This window comes from Beta vulgaris, chromosome 1 (assembly GCF_026745355.1).
Source record: "Beta vulgaris subsp. vulgaris cultivar EL10 chromosome 1, EL10.2, whole genome shotgun sequence".
Taxonomy (NCBI): Eukaryota; Viridiplantae; Streptophyta; class Magnoliopsida; order Caryophyllales; family Amaranthaceae; genus Beta; species Beta vulgaris.
In genome coordinates, this window is record NC_079202.1 from 52,704,553 (window position 1) to 52,724,463 (window position 19,911).

At 36.5% G+C, this 19,911-nt stretch overlaps 2 protein-coding genes across 2 annotated transcripts; one reads left to right on the plus strand and one right to left on the minus strand.

Annotated features, from left to right (window-relative positions):
- The first annotated feature begins 1,536 nt into the window (after positions 1–1,536).
- LOC104905391 (uncharacterized) lies at positions 1,537–4,959 on the plus strand. The gene is made up of 2 exons (XM_010693923.4): positions 1,537–1,927; positions 4,474–4,959. Exons 1-2 carry the CDS (start codon positions 1,698–1,700, stop codon positions 4,679–4,681), a joined length of 438 nt encoding a protein of 145 aa, XP_010692225.1. The 5' UTR covers positions 1,537–1,697; the 3' UTR covers positions 4,682–4,959.
- Positions 4,960–14,934: 9,975 nt separating this feature from the next.
- Positions 14,935–17,928, minus strand: LOC104905390 (UDP-glucuronate 4-epimerase 3). The gene has a single exon (XM_010693922.4). It carries the CDS (start codon positions 16,691–16,693, stop codon positions 15,341–15,343), a length of 1,353 nt encoding a protein of 450 aa, XP_010692224.1. The 5' UTR covers positions 16,694–17,928; the 3' UTR covers positions 14,935–15,340.
- Positions 17,929–19,911: the final 1,983 nt, after the last annotated feature.

Consider the following 19,911-nt stretch of genomic DNA (forward strand, 5'->3'; position numbering starts at 1 on the left):
AACGCATCATTTGTGTTCCTTATTTTTATAAATAAGGTTTTTTAAACCTAATTTTAATGGATCAAACTGTTCTATATTAGCTACTGAATATGCTCATGATACTTTTAGGATAATTGGCTTGACCAAAAAAAACATTTATATTGAGACAATTAGAGAAGTTCTATATCCTAGCTCGGGAAGCAATTGATCTACGCACTAATCTTCGTCATAGCACAAACTTTAGCATTTAATAGTACGAAACTGATGGAGATAATTATTCCTTTGAAATAGGTTTTAAAGACATTTGGTCAAATAAAGTGGCAATTTATTTTTAAAGCTTTGTTCCCTTCATACTAATAAATTAGAAATTCTCCTTTAGAAAAGGATGTCTAATTTATTTATAATAATCCAACTTACCACACTACGGATCATGTTAACATAAGGATCGACCTTACACATAAATTTGCTAATGACTAGACACAAGATGAAAGGCATGATGCTCGATTGCGCATAGATATTACTTTTGAAAAATCGATATGAACATGAAAGGTTGGTCTCTTTAATTTTAACAGGAAAAAGGAAGGAAAAAATCTTAAACGAACCACAGTCAAAGCTGGCTCCACGTGGCACGTAGCCTGTTGCATGAATTAGGTCATGCATGAGCCTTGTTTTCAAAGAATTGATCAAGAGGTCGACATGATACAACGCGACTTTCAGTTACGTCCCATGCTTACTCCATGTTAATTTTTAAGTCTATGACAGGTATGTATTAATTCATCCATGTAATTATAAGTATATAACTTTTCAAAATAGAATTTTATTAATTTTTTAAAAATAGGTTATAAGAAATTTCCTGGGTTGCCCTTGCACAATGCACATACCCAACGACCCATTACAAGTCACATATCCCTAACACCCCCTCCTCCTTAAATCTCAAGCAAATGTGTAGGTAAGATTTTACCTTAAACTTTCCTAGAGAAGATAAAGAAACTCATCACTTGAACCAACCATTTTTTTGGCCCCTTTTCAGGAACCCGTGGTAAGATGAATTTCCTCTGAGGAGCCTCACACATGACCACTCACCCAGAGGCCCAACAAGCCCCAACCCCTTCCCCCAATAATATTATTTTTTTTACTTCCACTAAGATTTGAACATTAGTCTCCCATGCGGGAGATAGAAAACCATACCACTAGACTCAAGAGTCAAGAGTCCTTAGTACTTGAGCCAACCATGCTGCCCTAAATTTACTTAAAATCGCCCTAAATACATATAGAAATACTGATACAACCCTTAATATTACCCCTTTCCCCATTTACCCCCTGGTTGCACCAAGTAGTACTTGATTGAGTGGCCTGGTTTGTATCTCACAATTTTGAGATTGTGAGATCAAACTCCACTAGAGACACTTTAAATGTCGGGATTTTTCTTTACAATTATCCCCTACTTTTAAGGAACTTTGCCTGTAAAATCGAATCAAGTTGACCTGTACGAAATTCCGGTCAAGTTAAGGCACCTTCTCTTTACCCTAAAAAAAACAAATTTACCCTCTATTTGCTCCATTTACCCTCATCTTCCCTTTCCCTTACCTTCCACCATTCCCTATGTAAAATAAAAACATAAACAATGAACTCGTCGGCGCCGTGAAGACGCCGGATTTTATAGCATACCAGGATAAATAAAAAATCCTGCCAGCTTGCACGCTATTTTAGGGAAGTCAATGAAGATTTCAAAACCCTTATTCCTACCATCTCTTTTGTTGTTACTAGTTTCTGTAATTATAGCCTATGTTTTTCTTACAACACCTCAAAATTCAAAGGAAATCATCACTTCAATGGAAAAAGCAGCAGAAAATAATGTCACACCTATCTCAGAAATTCATGGAGTCAAGATTCAGAAGAACCCTCCTCAGTCTAAGCTTGATGACCTTCAAGTCACCACTTGGCCCCAGTAAGAACATTTTTTTTCTTGTATGAATTTTGGTTTTGAAGGTTTATTTCATGGATTTTGATTTGGGGTTTCTTCAATTTGTTTTTTTTTCCTGGGTTAAAGGGTAAATGTGAGGTAAATTTTGGTGTAGAGAGAGCCACAAGAGCAAATGATGTAGACGGGATTCGATACCATATCTTTGGCAAATGAAGCTTGTGTATTGTTAACATTCAAATGTGAGTTAGGTGATTAGGGTAGTGGGAATTGGAACATAAATGTCTATCCTTCTTAAGTTTTTAGTCAAAAGAAATTTGGAGTATTGTTGATCAAGAAATTACGATTGCCATCGGAGATAAAATCTTGACTTATGTAGCCGACCCCGTTTATTGGGATTAAGGCTCTGGCATTGTTATTGTTGATGAAGGAGTTATCTTTGTTTAGAAATTGGAACTAGAATTCCACAAATTTGGTTGCATTGTGTAATGCAAGTTTGTGGATATTGGGTTATGCTTAATTTGTATTTGATTGATAATTGTCTATGTTTCTTAGGTGAAATGATATGATTGGATTAAATAAAATGGCCTAATGGGTTGCCAGAAGGTGGAAGTGGCATAGGGGTCTAGTAGCTTGAATGTCCATAGGAAGATTGATTTCTTTGTTGTTGGGTAGAAATGGTTTGAGTATGGGGTTGATGGGAAGCTTCTAATGCCAAATACTAGCCAGTATTGTAAGGTTGAAGGTATCGCCGAAGCCTATGAGTTCAGGGGGTGGTGGTATTTTGCTCATCTCTATGCTTGGGACTTGGGAGCATAGCTGAATGCTATATATGCGAAGCTTGTGTATTGTTAGCTATTTTCCAAAAGCTAAATGGGGCCATGCTGTGTCTAGTTTATTTGCTCTTGGCTATATTTCTCTGCTCATTATGTATTTCTGGCATTGGTTATAGGAGCCTTTATAGCATGAAGTTGCAAGTAGAGTTGCTAATCTGCGTGTAAATTGCTAAGGGCTAGCTTTATTAGATTCACATTCAGCAACCAAAAAATTTAGGTTAAGGTGTGATTAATTCAGGGAGTTGAATGGGGGATTCCCCCCTCCTCCCATTTTAGCGGATAAGGAGGGTATTGCAAGAGAGGATAACCCCATCTCCAAGATTTTGTTGCCTTGTCCCCTTATGGTAAGTTTGCCTGCACTGCAAGTAAAAAGGTATATTGTATCGTATACAGTATCCTTATGTTACATTAACTCCAGTGCCTAAAATTGGATTATATGCCCAATCCTTGAGACGACGTAGTGGTTTTTGGGGTTGTTGCTGGAAGGCTAGTCCGTTTGGTAGATGGAAATAAATAGGGGTAACAACTAGGACAGAAAAAAGCATTGGGTTGAACTTTGTAGCAGCTATGAATAGTCCACTCCTGGGGAAGGCTAGAAGAATGGGACCTATTATCGGACATACAATGCATGACAGGCGTATGATCATTCTTAATGAATCTATAGGTATATTTGTGAAGAACGTATCATCCAAATGTTCATCGTAATACTTCTCCATCCTCAAATACCTCTATTTCTTCATAAATTTCCATTACCACCCACAACCACTCTAGAGGTGGTATTAAGTGGTAATAGAATTTTGTCAAGAATATCACATGTTCCGAGGTTGAAGTTCCATTACCGCTTGGCGTGAGACTCTTTATTTTTAAAAAATACATATAAATTGTATACCATTACCGCTGTTTATTACTGGGCTATTAAGCGGCCATAAGACTCTGGCTTGTATGCATTACCAGAGCTTATGGTTCAACGCTGTTGAGGCTTTGAGTGAAAAAATGATTTTATTGCTTTTGCTTTCTTCTTGCATATTGATTTTTTGCTTAATAATTTTGTACTTCTCAAGGTTGTAAAGTTGCAATTTCTGAACTGTTCATTGTAGATAGATTTTTTTTTTCCAAGTTTGTGCAATTTAGTTTTGGTAGGACCGACCAGGAAACATGGCTCACTTACGGCTTATTCAGTTATTTGATAAGACTTCAATTTTTTTTATGTGTACGAGGTTAAATGGACAAGAATATCCGAGAAGGACAGTGCATGGCCTGTTCTGTACCCTGTGTTGCTTATGATTGGAAATAAGCTTCGGATGATCCAATTAAGTAATGGATACTCCTATAAGGAGGCGTTCATCTTTTATTCTCGCCAAAAATTTAAACCTGTCTGTTGATGCATATATCTCTCCTGATCCTTTGGCCTCTACATTTAGACTTTTCCAAATGTTGAATCATTGATTAATATTAGTTGCTGCTGGCTACTGCAAACTTAAAAGTGAAGTGTGCTAGCCAGTGTTGAAACTTTAGCAATACATTCTGTATTTGGTAGAACTCATCACAATTACGATTGGTTGATTTATGCAAGAAGACTCTCACATATACAAAATTCTACCATAATATAAGACCAGATATCATGTAGCATGTAAAAATCTGTATAGCTTGTACCTATCACATTGTCATGGTCTCACTTATGCTTTCATGAAGCTGCTTTTATTTTTTTTACCTAACATAGTACAAAAATGTGAATAGGTGGAGTTCTCAACCAAGCATAATTCCATGGACTTTTGAAGCGGAGGAGACAATGTACCTGCTGGAAGGTAAAGCCAAGGTTTCAGTTGATGGACATGACGGATCTTTCGAAATAGAAAGTGGTGACATGGCTGTGTTCCCTAAAGGATTGAAGATTACTTTTCAAGTGCTTGAAGCTGTGAATAAGCATTATCACTTGAAAAAGTAAATTAATGTAAATGATTTTACACATTCCATGAAGATATAATGCCCTTGCTACTGTGATCCTTGTGTTCCGGTTGTAGAGCTGGTTGGCGGTCCTGCGAAGAGTCCGCCAAGCAGTGGAGTAAGCGTAACACCTTGGATACAAGTATGATATGTTGCCCCATTTTCAAGCTTGCTATCTGGTAGTGTTACTACTTACTAGTGCGTATATTATGTTTATGTGGATTGAAATCTGGCTTCTTGAGCATATCATCATTGAAAAATTCAGTTTTAAATTGTGAATTTATGAATCTTAGTGAGTAATTCAAGAACAGGAAATGCTACTAGAGAGCTTATGAGTTATCATCAGTTGCACACTCTGTCAGAGGAAAGGAGAGCCCATAAAGTCATCATGTTACTTCATGTGGAAGTCCCTTGAACTGCATATGTAGATTTACACAACTGTGGTGATTTGGTGGCCATTTACCAAATGTGCCAATGAACAAGTTAGACAATAGTAGGTCATAGTTTAATTTTCCTTGAACAGAATCTAGAACCATTAATTTGGGTTCTTCAGTTGGAGAACTAGAATTTTTTAGAGCAATTGATTACTTGTAGATTGTATGCAATGTCGCGGTGGAGTGGACTTACAATAAGATAGGCGACTTTCCTATTTTAAAGGCGAAACATTATTTTTTTGCTCATTGCTCATTTGAAATCCTCCAAATGAACAAAATATACTCAAAAGGAGAACTATAAATGAGCAAAAAATTAGTATTAGATGTATCATGTACATAATACACCTACTTGCGTAGATTAGTGAAGCGAAGATGGATGGCAAAATAAAGGCGACCGAGGCATCGACTCTAGGGCCATCCTGATTTAAGGGAAGGCATGGGAGGTCCTTATTTGGTGGGGGAAAGTGTGGGAAAAATCGATTTCATGGTGATTGTCATGGGCCACATGGCCAATGAAGCATATTTTTGATGGTGATTGGTGAATGGTGAACCTCCTTAGATAGAGAAGTTGAAAAATCAGAAAGGGCAAACCGACTCTCCTACATGGCTACATATAACACGTTATGCTTGTGTTTTATTTGATTGATTGCTAATCTGAATTTTTGAGAATTATTTTTGTAACTTATTGAAACTTAACAAAACTTTTTTTTTTTTCAAATGTAAATAGAAAACGTCGCTTGGGAAAGCCTCACGGCCTGGTGGTCGTAAATTGAACAAATATAACCTACAACTTAAAAGTGATAAAGTTAGGTATTGTTCTTATGTGAAGAGAGTGGAGAATGCGGTTAACCATTATGTTGCTCTTATTTGTCCCCGTAATTAGGAGGAGTTGATTGTATTTGAGAACTTCACCCCAGTCACCCAAGCCTTGAAAGAACTTGATCTGGTTAATGATATGCTCCCCTCCCCACTTCTTTTAAAAAGCAAAAAAATTAAGTATTGTTCAGCTCAACCTATTTTGACGGATAATAGAAATAATAAGTTAAAATAAGTTCTAACGATTCAGATAAGTCGAAATCAACTACTTTAAAGGAATATATCACATTCCTTCCTTTCGGCCCATACTTATTGTAACTATTCATTGTATATTGGGCCTACAGCTTTTATTTAGGTTTACTTTATCATCATGTATATATATAGTATTCCTTCTCTTTTCTAGGTTAAGGTTGTATATTTTATTTCACTCATTAATACAACAGCTCAAATATCCACAACATCATCGTATCATGCGCCGTCATATTCATCCCTAATACTGGGAATCATCATTTTGTCACTCAAGTTTTCATGGTATCAGAGCGCGTTTCTCGATAAAGCCTTCATTTTTTTTATCATTAATCTCCGTTTTACCCACTTCTCCTTCTTTCTTTATCTATCTTCATCTTCCCCAGTGAAATGGAAGAAACCCAGAAAATAGACCCTTCACATACCCTTTTTCTTCATCACGCAGACCACCCAAGTTACATCCTATCACCTGAACCGTTAGATGGCAACAACTATAACCAATGGAAAAGAGCCTGCATAATATCCTTGAAAGCTAAAAACAAACTGGGACTTGTTACTCAAAAATGTCCGAAACCCAGTAGCACTTCACCCAACTTGAACCAGTGGGAACGATGCGACAACATGGTAATATCTTGGTTGATTCACTCTATGACCAAGGATATAGCCTCAAGCATTTTGTATTGTAACACCTCTGCTGAAATTTGGTCTGAGCTCGAGGTTCGTTACGCTCACATGAGTGGCACGAAAATCTATAAAATACAAAAAGAAATCTCCAACTTTTCTCAAAACAATCTCTCCATCACAAATTATTTCACCAAACTCAAATACCTTCATGATGAATACATGGAAGCCATAGATTTACCAACCTGTACTTGCGGGTCTGCGCAAGCTTTTTCTCAACTCATTCAAGATCAACATCTCATGCATTTCTTAATGGGTTTAAATGAACCGTATAACACAACAAGGGGTAACCTTCTCATGAAATCGCCTCTCCCTTCTGTGAACCAAGCCTATCATGCTCTTCTTGAAGAGGAGAGACAACGAGAAATTACGGGTTCATCTACCATTGACCCAGAAGCTTCAGCTATGGCCGCTTTCAACAAGAAATTTCAGTCCTCCTTTAACCACAAAACCCAAACTCAAACTCATGACCACCAAAGAAACCCACAAACCTTCACAAACTACAGAGGTAATACTTTCAAGAAAAATAATTACTATTGTGACCACTGCAAATGCCCAGGACATTCCACGGAAAGATGTTACAAGTTGAACGGTTACCCACCAAACCACAAATTTTATAACAACAATGGTCAGAACAATGGAAAGGGGAAGAAAGTTGTGGCTTACTGTCATGGAAGCCAAGAAGGAAATGAGACCGGAAATGCGAGTGACCAACACATGATTAGCCAAGATCAGTACAACCACCTCATGGACATGATACAAAAGCAAAATGTCAACAATGGAACACAAAATCCGAACAACCACGACAGCACATCTACCGCCATGTTAGCAGGTAAAGTCCTTTGCTCTATGATTTCTATTACGCAACCCTTATGGATTTTGGATAGCGGTGCCACCGACCATATCACTCCTCACCTTTCCCATTTCACTACATATAAGAGAGTCACCGGCCCTCAAAATCACATAAGCACTGCTAATGGCCATCAAGCTGAAATTAAACACATTGGTAGCGTTAGATTAAAACACAATCTTATTTTGCATAATGTTCTTCATGTACCCGATTTTCGCTTCAACCTCATCTCAATAAATAAACTCACCTCTCACTTAAACTGTCAAATCTCATTTTCTTCTTCACATTGTTTTATTCAGGACCATTCAATGAGCACGCCTATGCTTCTTGGTAAACACAAAAATGGGTTGTATTATGTGGATACACAGTTGAAGAAAGAAGATGATCTTTATAATACCAATATTGTTGCTAATAGTACTGTTCTGCCTTTTGTGGAAAATAGTGCAAACAAACTTTGTAATGGGGCCTCTTTATCTGATCAAAACTCATATTGTAATGTTTCACACATTCCTAGAAATGAAAAGTTTTCTCTTTTGCTATGGCATCTACGTTTGGGACACCTCCCTTTCAATAAACTGCATTTAATACCTGGCATGCCAAGTGGAACATAAATACTCACATTTGTCATGTTTGTCCCCAAGCACATCAAACCCGAAAACCCTTTCCTACTAGCAGTATCAAAACCCATTCACCTTTTGAGTTAATACACATCGACACTTGGGGCCCATACAAATATCCAACACACGCGGGCCACAAATACTTCTTAACGATTGTGGACGATTTTTCTAGGTGCACTTGGACCCATTTAATGCAGTCCAAAACGAATGCTATTTCTATTATCAAATCTATTCTTGCTTATGCTCAAACCCAATTTAATACCAAAATTAAAACTATTCGCACCGATAATGCTCTAGAGTTATGTGAAGGATATGCAAAACAATTTTACCGAGAAAATGGCATTGAACATCAAACTAGCATTCGTGACACCCCACAACAAAACGGCGTTGTGGAACGCAAGCACCGTCACCTCTTAGAAACAGCCCGAGCCTTACAATTTCAATCGAACCTCCCCATTAAATTTTGGGGTGAGTGCATCCTCACCGCCACTTATCTCATAAACCGTTTTCCTCTTAAGAGCCTTAAACACAAAACACCTTTCGAAGTATTCCTCAAACAAAACCCAGATTATTCCCACTTACGCTCTTTTGGGTGCCTATGTTATGTTTCTACTCTCAAAAAGGACCGACACAAATTTTCTCCCCGGGCCACACCTTGTGTTTTTATGGGCTATCCAAATGGCCAAAAAGGTTACAAAGTTTTGGACCTTGGTATTGGGTCCCTTTTCACAAGCCGTGACATTACTTTTCATGAAAATATATTTCCATTTCACTTAACCAATTTTCCACCCACCTCTAACATACCCCACTCATTCACATTGGATCCCATTTATATACCCACTTCTTCTGATCCTTCTGACATAATGCCAACTCACACCACTCCCCCTCTTAATGAGACACATTCTCCCACTACTCCCCCTCCTCCCCAACGGTTTCCCATCTCTCTCCTCACTTAACTCATTCGGCCCCACTCTCTCCCCCTCCCAACATTCCTCCCTCTTCTCAGCCTCTCACACCTCCATTATCCACCACTACTTCCTCACCCTCACACCTCCCTGACCTCACTCTTCGTCGGTCATCTCGCATCACCAAACCTCCCTCTTACCTTCACGATTACGACACTACTCTTTCCACATCCCTTATCACTGGTCATTGGTGTAACCTTATTCCATATTCTGAGTTGCCTAATAGATTTCATGCTTTGGTCTCTACTATTGCTTCTAACCATGAACCCAGGTCTTATTTTGAAGCTGTTTCTAATCCCGCATGGCAACAAGCCATGCAAGCTGAACTTACTGCTCTCTCCAACAATGATACTTGGGACTTGGTGGATCTCCCAAAAGGTAAGAAAGCGATTGGAAGTCGCTGGGTTTACAAGCTGAAGTTCCGCAATGATGGCACTATCGACCGTTACAAGGCCCGCCTCGTGGCTCGCGGCTTCTCTCAGATCCCAGGCATTGACTTTGATGAAAAATTCTCCCCAGTGGTCAAAATGACCACCATTCGTTGTCTCATTGCCATTGCCGCAGCTCGTTCTTGGCACCTTCATCAACTCGACGTCAACAACGCCTTTCTTCACGGCGATTTGCACGAAGAAGTTTACATGAAAGCTCCGGACGGATTCCCTAATCCTCATCACCGGGTTTGTAAACTAAAAAATCCATTTATGGTCTCAAACAAGCGAGTCGTCAATGGTTCGCCAAACTCACCGGAGCTCTTCTCTCACAAGGTTTTTCTCAGTCCAAAAATGATTACTCTATGTTTATCCACCGTCAAGACAAAGATCTCACCATCCTCATTGTCTATGTCGACAATCTTCTTATAACCGGCAGCAACTCTACTCTCATAACTCATCTCAAACATTTTTTGGCCACAACCTTCAGTATCAAAGACCTTGGGAAAGCTCGATATTTTTTGGGATTCGAACTTGCATATCTCCCCGAAGGCATTTCTCTCACACAACATAAATTTACCCATGAACTCCTCACTGAGCCCAATCTCCCTCCTCCCAAACCCGCTGCTACTCCTCTTCCCCTCAACCTTAAAATCAGCCAAGATGATGGCAACCTCATCCCTGACCCTTCCGTTTATCGTAGCCTCATTGGCAAACTTAATTTCCTCACACACACTCGTCCCGATATCTCTTACGCCGTTCAAACTCTAAGCCAATTCATGCAAAAACCACGCACTGCTCATCTCTCTGCTCTTTATCACCTTTTATCCTACATTCATCATACTCATAGCCAAGGTATCCTCCTTCGCGCCATACCCAGCCTCACCCTTCAAGCCTTTTCCGACTCCGACTGGGGTAGCTGTCCCGATACTCGGAAATCTTTAACCGGTTACGTATTACTCCTTGGTGGCTCCCCCATTAGTTGGAAATCCAAGAAACACAGCACCATTTCAAAATCTTCCTCCGAAGCCGAATACCGTGCCATGGCCCATGCAGCCGCTGAAATTACTTGGGTCGTCCGTTTGTTATCTGAGATGGGCCTTACTTCTCTTACTCCGGTCACTCTACACTGTGATAACCAATCCGCCATCCATATTGGCAAAAACCCAGTGTTCCACGAACGGACCAAACACATCGACATTGATTGCCATTTCACTCGTGAAAAGGTCCTTGAGGGTCTCATTCAGCTCACTTATCTCCCCACTCGTGCTCAGATCGCCGATATCTTCACCAAGATTCTCCCTTCTTCACAGTTTCAGGAGTTGATGTCCAAGCTGGGAATGGTTGACTTTCATTCTCCATTCCAGCTTGCGGGGGGGTAAAGGAATATATCACATTCCTTCCTTTCGGCCCATACTTATTGTAACTATTCATTGTATATTGGGCCTACAGCTTTTATTTAGGTTTACTTTATCATCATGTATATATATAGTATTCCTCTCTCTTTTCTAGGTTAAGGTTGTATATTTTATTTCACTCATTAATACAACAGCTCAAATATCCACAACATCATCGTATCATGCGCCGTCATATTCATCCCTAATACTGGGAATCATCATTTTGTCACTCAAGTTTTCATACTTCCTCCGTTTTTTTTAGATGTTACACTTTCTATTTTAGGAAGTTTTAAATTAGATGTTACACTTTTATTTTGGGTAATAACTTCTCTCTATCTCTCTCCTATCACATGTTCACAACTTCACATGGGATCCATTTGTTTTTCATTCTCTCTATTTCTCTCCTCTCCAAAAATTATCTAGGAGTCCGTGATTTGAAAAGTGTAACATCTAATAAAAAATGGAGGAAGTATATAAGATACATCCTTATTAAAACGGACCTTCATATTAGGGGTGATGATACCGTTTACTTCCATCTCTACTAGGTTCATAGTTTGTACTCATTATGATAATTACAATAGGTATCTCATGTCCTAAATCAGCTCAAATAACGTACAGTAACCAAAGTACTACAGGAACAAATGCCAAGATGGGCATATGAATATGATGTGGTCCTAATAAATAATAGTAGTAATGAATAAGAACACTTGGGATCTTACTTACTCTTGCTTCCCTTAATTCGTGAGACACGACACTTACGCATATTCTTAACGTGCATAATATCTTGTGGTCTCAAAGAGAAGATATTGAAGTTGAAACTCTTGGGCAAAACAAAGCATAATATTCAGGGCCGTATCATAAAATTAGAGGCTATGTGTTAAATTAAATTATAAAGATTAAATTCTTTTGGTGAATAGGAAGAAATGGAAGAACTATTAATAGGTCTATTTGGATAATAGAAGACGAAGAAGAAAAACGCCAAATAAAAATTAATTTCTTTAAATTTGCATCCACTATTTAGGAGGACAACTAATAGAATTGAACCCCTTATATTTTAGGGGCTCTGTACAGTTGCTCACCTTACACATGATCTTAGTCGCTTCTGGTAATATCCTCCCAAGAAAATGATGAATTCATTGAATTGGGTGTATGTAACAAAAACAATAAGTACAAAAAGACACAAGAAGTTACATTAGAAGATCAAAGGTTTTGAATTTCATCATGACAATTACATGAGTAAGGTAACTTTTTTTCAAAGGCAGAAAAGTCTAACATAAGGAAAGAAAATCACAAGAAAAGAGAGGAGAAGAAGAGTGAAAGGACAATTGTCCTTGTCAATTCTTATGAAAGCAAAACCAACACAACAACACACCTTAATAACAAGTATATATCAGAAGTGCATTCAATTGTTTTCCTTACCCACCCCTAAATTTATGAAAGTATAACACCACATATTCACATTTGACAGCTTACAAATTCCCATCACTCATCATCACCAAACAATAGTCACCAATAAGGGTCACCTTTTTGACCAAAATGAATATTCAATACTATTTGTGGGTCTTAGAAACCATTGACGTATGGGCCAAAAGTGTCCATACCGGAGTATGTTAGTAATTTTGCCAGAAAAAGACAAAAAAAGTTAACTTAATGGCATTTTAGACAACTCTGATCATGTAGGAGAGAAATCAGATCAACTATTATATGAATCAGATCAACTACAATGTGAATTAGACCAACTATAATGTGAATCAAATCATGAATATATGCAAATAAAAACCCAAAAAAAAAAACATACATAAAAAAACATACATAAAAAAAAAACCAAAAAAATAAAGAAAAAGTTGTATTTATTTACAACTTTGCCACGGTATGGACAAACAGTGTCCATACCGGGTATGCGCATATCAGCGCTCTTGTGGGTCTCCCCCCCTTCTCAATTTTGTTTGAATGTATATGTGACTAGGAGGTGTTTCGAGTTTGTTCGACAAAATTAATTGTTGAGACAACGGGTAATAATAGTCATCAAAAATATTGGTCGACATATTAGTTATTCGATCAAGTGTTCAGCGAAACTAGATGTTGGAATAGTATGTAATTTTTTAAAATTTCCTTAACATGCAAGGAAAAAAAGAAGAGAAAAGGATATAAGATGTGAATGGATTATTTTAGAATAGACCAATGACTATGAATTGAAACAATACCATAAAAGTATTGGAATGCATCAATATATCACAATCAGCATACAATTAGTAGTTCCCTAAACAAGAAAGAACGCAGGAAGAAAGTGGTTCAAGGTACAAATTTAAGTAATTAGAATGCAAAGACAATTTTGCTAGAGCAATTAAAACTTGTTTAATCAAGAAAAATGACATTTCATTGTGTTTGTTAGATTGAGCCTATCAGAACTTTTTGACTTCATTTTTAATACAATCTAACAGCCATCACCATTTTTGAACATGACATTTCATCTAGAAAAAGAATGTCCAGTTTTAAGGTTTTCTGGTCCAGATTTTGGAACTAGAGATGAGGTCTCTCATGCCAATTAAAGCAATAAAAATGGGACATTACATTAAGCTAATGTTTCCTTGATAATCCTAGTACAAAAACCCGGCAACTATCGTCTAAGTAGCTTATAAATTTGTATGTAAAAATCGTCAAAACTAAACAATGTTTGGGAAGTATAATACCCGCTTAAAAAGCTAGTGCGATAGCTAATAGCTAAATTTGTCGAACAATAACCAAATACCATAACCGCTAAGGTTTGAGTAATAATAGCTAGTACAACAGCAAAGAGCTAGTGCGATAGCTAATAGCTAAATTTGTCGAATAGCCGATTCCTACCCAATGCCATGCTAAAAAATTTTAAAAAAAACTTACTTCAGCAACATAAAGATTGTAATGCAGAAGTTCATCATCTGAAGGTTATAAAAACCACATGGGGAAAAAACCACAGAAGAATACCAGAAAACACGAAAGCAGAGACTACATGTGCTGCAAGCCTGTGCAACCATACTTTGCGCCATTGGATCTGGCATCATTAGTTTTCTTATTATTCTATTATTTATATAGAATTATAGCATCTCCACAAAATCAAAGATACTTACAGCAACAAATCTAAAACTTAGATCCACATTTCCCAAAACATTAATGGAAGAAACTAGAATATGTAATCTACATAACTTGAATCCATAAAATATGCACCAGAGACCAGAGTTACCTGCTATACGAAATGGTCTCGTTTACAATAGTAGAATAATGCCGCATCCTTAATCAGAGTGAATCCAGAGTGCAAAACATTCTGGCTTCGACCACGGCTCCACACCTGCACTATATAATGGCATCTATTCTTCAAAACTACATAGATCTTACATCTTACAACGTAACTCTATCGATGGAGGAGTTCCATATACCTGATGTATGTTAAGGAGAAATACCTTAAGAGTGTACATATTGATAGCTATAACCGGTCCAAAATACAAATTTTTCATAACCAGCAAGCTCGCGAGACACCTTTTTCAGGTCCCGAGAGTCACCTTCTATTGACGAACAAGGACATTCAAGGCGAAGTCCTAAACAACAATAGACCTTTCCAACAAGAGATTCAGCATGTTAACTATTATGACAACAATGCATAAGAAGCTTCTGATGGTTGAAACTACACATACAATTCTTTAGCAAGATAAATGCAATTTAAAGCTGAAGCAAAATAAGTAAAGAAAAATTCTTAGGAGAATATACACACACATATATATATGACATCACATACTATAGATTATCAATGAAATTTTGTGTAAAGAAAGCAAAAGAAGAGCACATATGAAGGCATTGTGTCCTAACTTTATTCAAATTGCATTGCAATAACACAAGTCCATGAATTGGCAACATTCTATTACTCATGAATTCTACATTTGCTGAAACTACAACGAATTACATTCTCAAGAAAGAGATTAAGAATGGGAAAAGAAAAAAAAATAGATGGTTCTTGTACAGCTTATGATGCCCAAACGATTTTCTGTAATCCCAAAACTTCTCCCATCACGGGGTGAAGCAAGTATTCTCTCATTATAAGGCATTGCTAAGATTACACAAATAGGACATAATCGATGCAGCAATGAGTAGACAAACCTCCAAAAAACAATCATACGAAGAATCAATGAACAAGAATTTGGCATAATCCCTACCGTGGTGCAACATTGAATAAGTTACAGCATCAAGAAAACGCCTCACACAGAGCTCTTCTTCCCTCCTGGTTTATAATAATTGAGGTACCATCTAACAAACTTCTTCAAGCCGCCTTGCAGATCTGTGGTGGGCTTATACCCAAGCTCCCTCTTAGCATAGCTAATGTTGGCGTGCGTATACTGCACATCACCATTCCTAGGCAACTTCATGACTGTCCTCTTAGCCTTTACCTTCAAGAGAGACTCCAATATGGAAACAAGATCGGAAACAGGAACAGGCGACGTATTCCCCAAATTGAAGACCCTTAATTGAGCAGGACCCTTCTTTTTACCCCCACTACCAGTACTCTTCTGAGCAGTATCCAAAGCCCCTAAACAACCTTTGACAATATCATCAATGTAGGTAAAATCACGAGCAACGGTGCCATGATTCGCAGCCTCAAAGATTGGTATGGATTTTCCCTTCAATATATCCTTAGTAAAGAAAAAGTAAGCCATATCTGGTCTACCCCAAGGACCATATACAGTAAAGAATCTTAAGGCAGTAAGTGAAAGACCATATATATGATTATATGTATGAGCAATCTCTTCACCAGCTTTCTTAGTAGCAGCATATAAACTAGCAGGTTGATCAGTCCTATCTTTTTCAGAAAATGGAACTTTAGAATTCAACCCATAAACAGAACTAGATGATGCCCAAACTATTGAAGGTTGAGGATTAACAGATTTACAAACTTCAAGCAAATTAACAAAACCAGCAATATTACTATGAATATAAGAAGAAGGATTTTGCATAGCATATCTAACACCAGCTTGAGCAGCTAAATGCATAACATGAGTAAAAGGAACAAGTTGAAATAACTTTTTTAAAAGAGGTTCATCATTTATATCACCTTGGACAATAAAAACACCACTTCTATCAAGAAGAGCTTGTCTAGCTCTTTTTAATGAAGGATCATAGTAATCATTGAAATTATCCAATCCTAAAACACCATCACCTCGTCTCTTCAATGCGGCTGAGACGTGGGTGCCAACAAAACCAGCAGCACCGGTGACTAGCACAGAGAAACCGTTGGGAGCTCGAACTCGACCTGAGTTTCGAACGCGCTTCTCCCATGAGGGGCCGCCCCATGAGAATGTGCGGAGGGAACGGGAATGACGAGTACTAATACTATCTTTATCTCTATAATCTGAGGCTGAATACGAAGAAGAAGATGATGATCTCAACATAAATACTAGAATTAATCCAACGAAAATGCAACACCAAAATGTAAGTTTTGCAACAGGCCATCTTAAACGATGATGGTATTGGTGGTGAATGTTGTAACCAGATTTCTCCATTTTGAACTTTCCTGGTGTTGATGGGGAGTTGTCTATGTGAGCCATTTCTTTCATTCAACACCCAAAACCACCAAATCTTATCTTTTCAAAAAAATAAAAACAAACAAACAAACAATCTTATCTTCCCACCTGAAATTAAGATGAATAATACAGATGGGAGGGGAGATAATTTGTGGGTTTTGCTCAGAATTGAGTTTTGGTATCTGGGTTTTGCTCAAAATGTGGAATTTTTGTGGGTAAATTGCAGAAATATTTGTAGCAAATTACAATGGTAGTTTGTTCTTGTTTTTTTTGTAATTTTTTGTGTTTTTGTTTTGGGATTTTCTCTCTCTTATCTCTAAGGAGAGCTAAGAAATGGAGTTTGTTGAAGATAAGGGAGGGATAGTGGGAAGAAAGGGAAGGAATCTTATGGTTTCTTGGAGAGGTGAGTTGTGTTGATGGAAGAGTTGGAGTTTCAAAGAGGTAAAGGTTAAGGAGATTTGATTTTGATTATGGAAAAGAGAGAGGAAAATGAAGAAAAAGATTTAGGAAATTTTAGAAAAATGGGGGATTAAAATTTTCAGATCAACTTGAAGCTACTAAATAGGGAGATCCATTCAGAGTCAAAAGACAGTAAAAATTACAATTTTTCTCTAATTATTCGTAGGAATGTTTTAGGCTGGTCCTTGGATTAACGAGATTAACCTAAGTTTTCCTTTCCTAATAAAAAAAAAAGTAGAAAATTACAATGGTAGGTGAGGTAAATTTATTTTTCAGTTTATTTTATTCTATTTTTTTTTAAAAAATTTTTTTTGTGTCCTTTGAGTTTTTTTTTTTTTAATATGTCATTCCCATCCTCTTTTGGTGATTGTACTACTACTAAGGTCTAGGAAGTACTAGTCTAGGAAGTACTATGTGGTAAAAAAAGGGAAACTTAAACATAGAGGAATTTTCAATTAATGCTTATTGATATGCTAAATTTGACAACCCACTAAAAGTCAAAATTACTCTTGTGAATAAAGTGAGAAGAATTAAAAGAGAATAAAAGAATCTAGTCTAATTTATCCATTGAGAAGTAATTTGATTGGTCATACTGCCTTAAAGTTAGCCTTTCTATTTTATCCTCATCTAATTTTAAGCAAATTGAGTAGAAATCTTATTTATTTATTTGCCATTTAGAGGGGAAGGAAGGTTGGGATTGAAATAATATTGGAGATGTGGGCTGGAGGGGATAAATTTTGGTGCTAATTATGGATTAGTTAATTGGTTTCATGCCATAGGATTGATGGTAGTGGTGAAAATTGCCCATAATAAGGATGGCTATATATTAAGTATTTTATAAAATGAAATTTCTTAATTCTTTGACTTTCAGTATTCATCCAAATTAATGACAAACTTGCAAAAGTATTTTTGTATATTAGATTTTTTATTTTTATTAGGACCTATATGAGTTTTGATAATTTTTTCACAAAAAAGTATGAATAATGGAATATAAAATAAAGTTTTAGATAGTATCCTCTCCATATTAGGAAAAGACTAGATAGGAAATTCGAAAATCACATTCTAATATTTTTCAGCTTATAAGGTTTTCTTGATTGTTTGAAAAATAAATATAATCAATATCAAAATGAATATAAACACGAACAAACATTATTAAAAGAGACGATCTAATTTTTAGTATAAAAGTAAACCTAATCACTAAATGGATTACACTAGTCATCGAAAAAAATTAACCTAGTCACTATTAAGCTATTTCTCTTTTTAATATTGGGCTTACTATTGCCTAATTTTAATTTTAAAATAGGCGGGTCTCTTCTTAGACAAACTCAAACATGAATAACCCTCGCTGTAACTCATTTCAAATAAAACCGCAACCACAAAAGATACGAGTAGATCTTAATTAAAGTAATAAATGGAATAAGATATATCATAAGGAAAGCATCGCGTGACACCATTCTTTACTTAGGAATACCTTTTAATATATTAGCAAGATAAATCGTGATTTTAAACTTGTTCTTTCGATGACCGCTCTAAAAACAATAGATCTTAATTAAGTTAATAAATGAAATTGGATACATTACATTTTCCAAAATATTTTTGGGTGTTATTCTTCTCAATTTTCTATAGGATTTGTTTGTTTGTATGCAAGAAGGGAAGGGAGTTAATGCTAAAGGGAGACAAAGACATGTGAAGGTGAAATAAGTCCTCAATTTTGTGATGTTGGGCAGGTGTACGTGCTACTTGCTACTAGAAACAAGCTTGATAAGGAGGCAAAAGCATCTTTCCGGGAAATACCTTGGATATCTTGTATTTCAATCAATGTTTTAAGCTTCTATGATCTAGATTCTAGAGTCTATACTACTTATCAATTTGTCATAGTATTATCAACAAAATGCTAAACTTCTATCTTTGGACAATAAAAAGTGAGCAAACTTATTGCTTTTGAAAGAAAAGATTATTATCAAAGTAATAATTGAGACGAATTAAATAAGACTACACATGATTATATTTCTTCTTATATATTGAGAAAATTTAGAAGATTCTATGTTATTCCAAATAGTGTCAAAATACCAACCAGGAATATCAATAAGGAACGTAGGGAGTAGAAAAAATTACACATTTTTTCAATAAGGTTGACTTGAGTTCTTATTTACCTCACTATTTAAACTTATTTTGTTCTTTCAAGATCTTATCATTTGCATTTCTTGTGATCTTTCTTCAAAACATATACTATTGTTGTATACTTTTAAAACGTTGGTAATATTGAAAAAAAAACTCTTAAAACGAAAATAATAATAATAATAAGAGAGTAGTCTTCTAATTGCATTGGAAACATCAACATAAATATAACTAAGACTTTTCTCTATTACTATAATCAGTAATTAAAACCGATTAACTAACAACTAGCACGTTTTTTTTTTTCCGATTCATATGAGCCACAAAGGCAGTACAAAGTACGAAAAATAAGAGGGGATCCAAATCTGTGACATATCGTTCACAACACCTCAATCTTAACCCCTAGGCCAAGAAATCCTTAATACCTCGACTAACATGTCATATTCAAGCAAATTTTGTTTGGACAAAATAACTTATTCTTGAGCTTAAAGTTTCTCTAATAGGTAACTAAGTGGAAAAAGGGGAAATAATGTCACACAATAAATTACTTAAACCTCCATGACCCACATTCTCCGCATCATACTTCTCATCATAAAATTCACCTAACTTGTTAATAAAATAAAATTATGTAATGTGCTTAAATTATCATAGTAATATTATTAACCTGTGGGTGCCAA